The following is a 3,655-nucleotide window of genomic DNA, read 5'->3' as shown; positions in this document are numbered from 1 at the left end:
CCATAATGCAACTCCAGAGCATCTTTCATTAGACCTGTCTAACTCCAGACTCCCAGTGTGTAACAAAGGCTCGTCCTGGTGAGGAAACTGATGTTAATGTGTAAAATCCGTGGTGCTTCATTAAAAAACAAAAGGCAGTTGTATTTCTGACATGACAGCAAGGGCGTGTGTTTCGATTGTTTGTTATATTCCTCTTCATATATGACAAAAAAAAGCATCAAGCTATGACTAGAGAATGACAAACAATTAAAGGAGTAGTAAAATTGTTGCTGGTTAATTCTGTCAGTTTTGGTATTTAGTGGCCTTTATCTATCTTGGCTTTGAGATAAGACACTGATACCCAATGCTGTCTGTGTTTTTCAGGTGAGCTCGTGGGCCATAAAGACTTGGTGTCAGGCTTCTCGTTCTGTCAGCATGCAGGGCAGAGTCACATCTGTGTCAGCTCCTCCAATGATGGGAGTGTTCGCTTCTGGGACTCCGACAACAAGGCTCTCATAAGGGAGCATGCAGCTCATCAGGTGAGTGTTGACTTCCCTGTTTTGTTGTGTCACTGTGACAGAAACCGTGTGTTTTCACAAAAACATGCCGGCAGCCCCTTCAGGCAGCAGTCGGTCAGTTCTGGAGCTCAAGCAGTCGTAGAAATGATGATGCACATACAGTAGATGAGCCTGTCAGCTTCACTGGAGAGAGGGCTGCCGACCCGGTCTGGACGTAGAACGTTGACAGGATGAGGACAGTTACTCTGCCGGGGTACAAACCGCACAGATTTCTACTGTTGGCTTCCAGGCCACCCCTCTGCAGCAATTCACTGACTCTCTCCGGGGTATTTTAAAAACAGTTGTCAAGGTTAGGGAGGGCATTGCCTTTTTCACTTTCCATTATTTGCTTCAAACTATGCCTTCAAGGGATATTTTGGTTATCTGTGGTTTGATCTGAAAAATAAAAGCCGCGGACTGACAGGATGGTTAGTCTTCCATCTTTGAAAAACAGATTCAGGCCCCAAATAGGTCAGAATTTCTATCCATAAATAAGCCCAACAATGAAAGTGAATTGTTGGCATATCATGATGAACGCATAAAACCCTCAGATACTGTGAATCCGTTCAGTGGTGCTATCTATTTTTCATTTTTGTTTTTCTCTTTCTAAGTTATCTCATACTCTTTCAGTTGATGTCCAGCTTTTACTGATAACAATCAGTAGACTAACCATTAATATCAGGCGTTTAGGAGAACACTAAGATGCTTGTAAATGTTCAATTTTCATGGCAATAATTGAAAAGAATGGAAAAAAAGGTGTGTTTCCTTTCAACTGATTTCCTGAGAAAGGTAGAAAAGCCTTGGAATTGGCATTTTGACGATCATAATAAACCGAAATCTAGCACTGGAGCTGACTAGTACAATATGATACACAGTATCAACAGGATGTAACTAAAGTTGTTTTTTTCCACACACACAGACCCCCGTCGCAGCCGTGCACTGGTCTCCGGTGGATAAAAACCTTGTGGTGTCGGGGGATGAGAAGGGCATTGTCGTCTGCCACTGGCACCACACAGGAGACAGCGCTAGCTTCTTCCCCGAGCCCAGGACCATCTTCTGCCTCACCTGCTCCCCTCACACCTGGAGCACTGTGGCCGTGGGGTAAGGACACCACAGAGAGTACAGTTGACGCTGCTGGATCACAGCTCTTATAGTCCAGAAAGTTTGAAGTCTGAATCAAAAATAAGAAAAGACAACATCATAATCATTTCTTACCTACTGAAAGTAGTAGTAGTAGTAGTAGTTTTATGAATACTTGGGATAAAATTACATTTTAGAAGTTCTAAATTTTGACTTAAACCACCTGTGTTTGTAAAAATATTAATTTATTGTCAATAACTCACTTTGTACTTAACTGTAGAAAAGTAGAAAAAACAAAAAAAACAACAACCCTAGAATCCATAAACATTTATTTTGAATGTATTTTTAAAGGACCCTTTTAAAGTATTTAACAGGGTTTTAAAGAACCCTGTTTCAGGGGTCATAGATGGTGAAAGTAGAAAACATTTAGAAAGTTTACTCAAATTCAACCTTAACCTGCACAATACCAAAGTGGAATCTATCTATATATCAGTGCTGTCTTTATTCCTTCCAAGGTACAAAGATGGGATGATCGTGCTGATTGATGTGAGCAAGAAAGGCGAGGTGATGCACCGTCTCCGTGGACATGACGACGAGATCCACTCGCTGACGTGGTCACCGCTGGCCAGTGAGGACACCCTCTACAGCAGGCCTGAGGACAGTGAAGGTAAGCAGTGTGCAGTCACAAAGGCAAAGTGGTCATAGAAAATGATGGAAAATGTATACCATATACGGACTTTTTTTTCCCAATCCTGTAGCAACCAGTGGAGTGTCTGCAGGAGACGAGAAGGGCTGCTATCTTGCGTCTGGGAGCAAAGACCAGACTGTAAGGATCTGGAGCTCGGCGAAGGGAAAAGGTACAAGATTCAGGCGAGGTTTAGCCACCATCAGTATCTTAAAAGCATAATTAGTAGGATTTTCCCAAAAAACAATATATAGACTCATACATAATCCCTCTAAATCATCACTTATGGCCCACTAGAAGTGTGTGCTGGTGTCTGTAACTGCAAAGACCCTGCCCTCTGCTTGCATGTTCTTATTTTCCCATTATTTTGCTGTGTTGTGGATGTTTCTGGGCATCCATACTGTCCTATGCTTTCTGTCTGCGTTATGGATGTATAAAGAACTGCAGGTCTGTGTGTCTGTCTGACCGAGAGCGTGCATTCAGCGGCTCCCTACAGCGGGGTTGTGCGGAGGTGTGGCTGTGCTATTGTCGTCTTTAGAACGTAACCGACGTGAAACAATCAGAAAATATTTTAAGTTTTATTTCTCTGATTCACTGCTTTCTACCTCGCTCCACCACCACTGCTCTTACTCTCTCAGTCTCTCTCTCCGTTTCCCTTTCACTCTCTTTCTTACTTCAGCCAGGGATGAGGGGCCATCTTCCAATCGTGTGCTTTTTTTTAATTAACCAGTGGAGTGCCTTCAGGAGACCAGGAGATTAATTGTTAACCGCAACCGACAAATCCGACTTAGTATGCCTTTAAGGCCAATTTGTGGACTGAAGCTGCAAGAAGCCAGGATTTTGTCCCTCCTGACTTCTATTAGTCTACAGAAGCCCCCAAATGTATCAACAGAGTATTATATTGTTCATTTATAATTTTAAAAAAACTTGATCTACGTACCTGTGTATAATCCCAAATTAAGGGTCAGTGTTTAGGAAAAAAATACTAACATTGGGAAAAGCTATTTCTCAAAATTGCACTTTAATTAAAAAGTATTTAAAATATAAAAACGATCCAATTTAAAAATAATTAAAAAGGCAGCTCACATCCACAGAAAACTGAAATCACACTGCAGATGCCCTTTATGACAGCTGGAACTTGATGATCTTGTGTAATCCTCCCCGTATCCTCTCCTCCTGCCCCACCCCCTGCAGGTGTAATGACTCTGAAGCTGCCCTATGTGAAGAAAAGAGGCTCTGCAGTCGACCCCGGGGTCAAAGAGAGACTCTGGCTCCACGTCCACTGGCCAAAGGGGCGGCCGACACAACTTGTGTCCAGCTGCTTCAGGTACACGTGTCACATCAGTCAGAACAT

The 3,655-nt window shown here is 42.7% G+C and overlaps 1 protein-coding gene across 1 annotated transcript in view; it reads left to right on the top strand.

Moving 5' to 3' along the window:
* gemin5 (gem (nuclear organelle) associated protein 5) overlaps positions 1–3,655 on the top strand; it is a 20,556-nt gene that overhangs the window by 862 nt on the left and 16,039 nt on the right. Inside the window, exons 2-6 of the mRNA XM_035666439.1 lie at positions 364–518; positions 1,456–1,637; positions 2,132–2,283; positions 2,375–2,473; positions 3,496–3,628. Of these exons, the coding sequence (XP_035522332.1) occupies positions 364–518; positions 1,456–1,637; positions 2,132–2,283; positions 2,375–2,473; positions 3,496–3,628 (721 nt within the window). The remainder of the gene's footprint in view (positions 1–363; positions 519–1,455; positions 1,638–2,131; positions 2,284–2,374; positions 2,474–3,495; positions 3,629–3,655) is intronic.

This window comes from Morone saxatilis, unplaced genomic scaffold (assembly GCF_004916995.1).
Source record: "Morone saxatilis isolate NCDOM2014 unplaced genomic scaffold, NCSU_SB_2.0 Contig20, whole genome shotgun sequence".
Classification (NCBI taxonomy): Eukaryota; Metazoa; Chordata; class Actinopteri; family Moronidae; genus Morone; species Morone saxatilis.
Note: the sequence above shows the minus strand (reverse complement) of the source record. Positions and strands in the feature narration are given on the sequence as shown.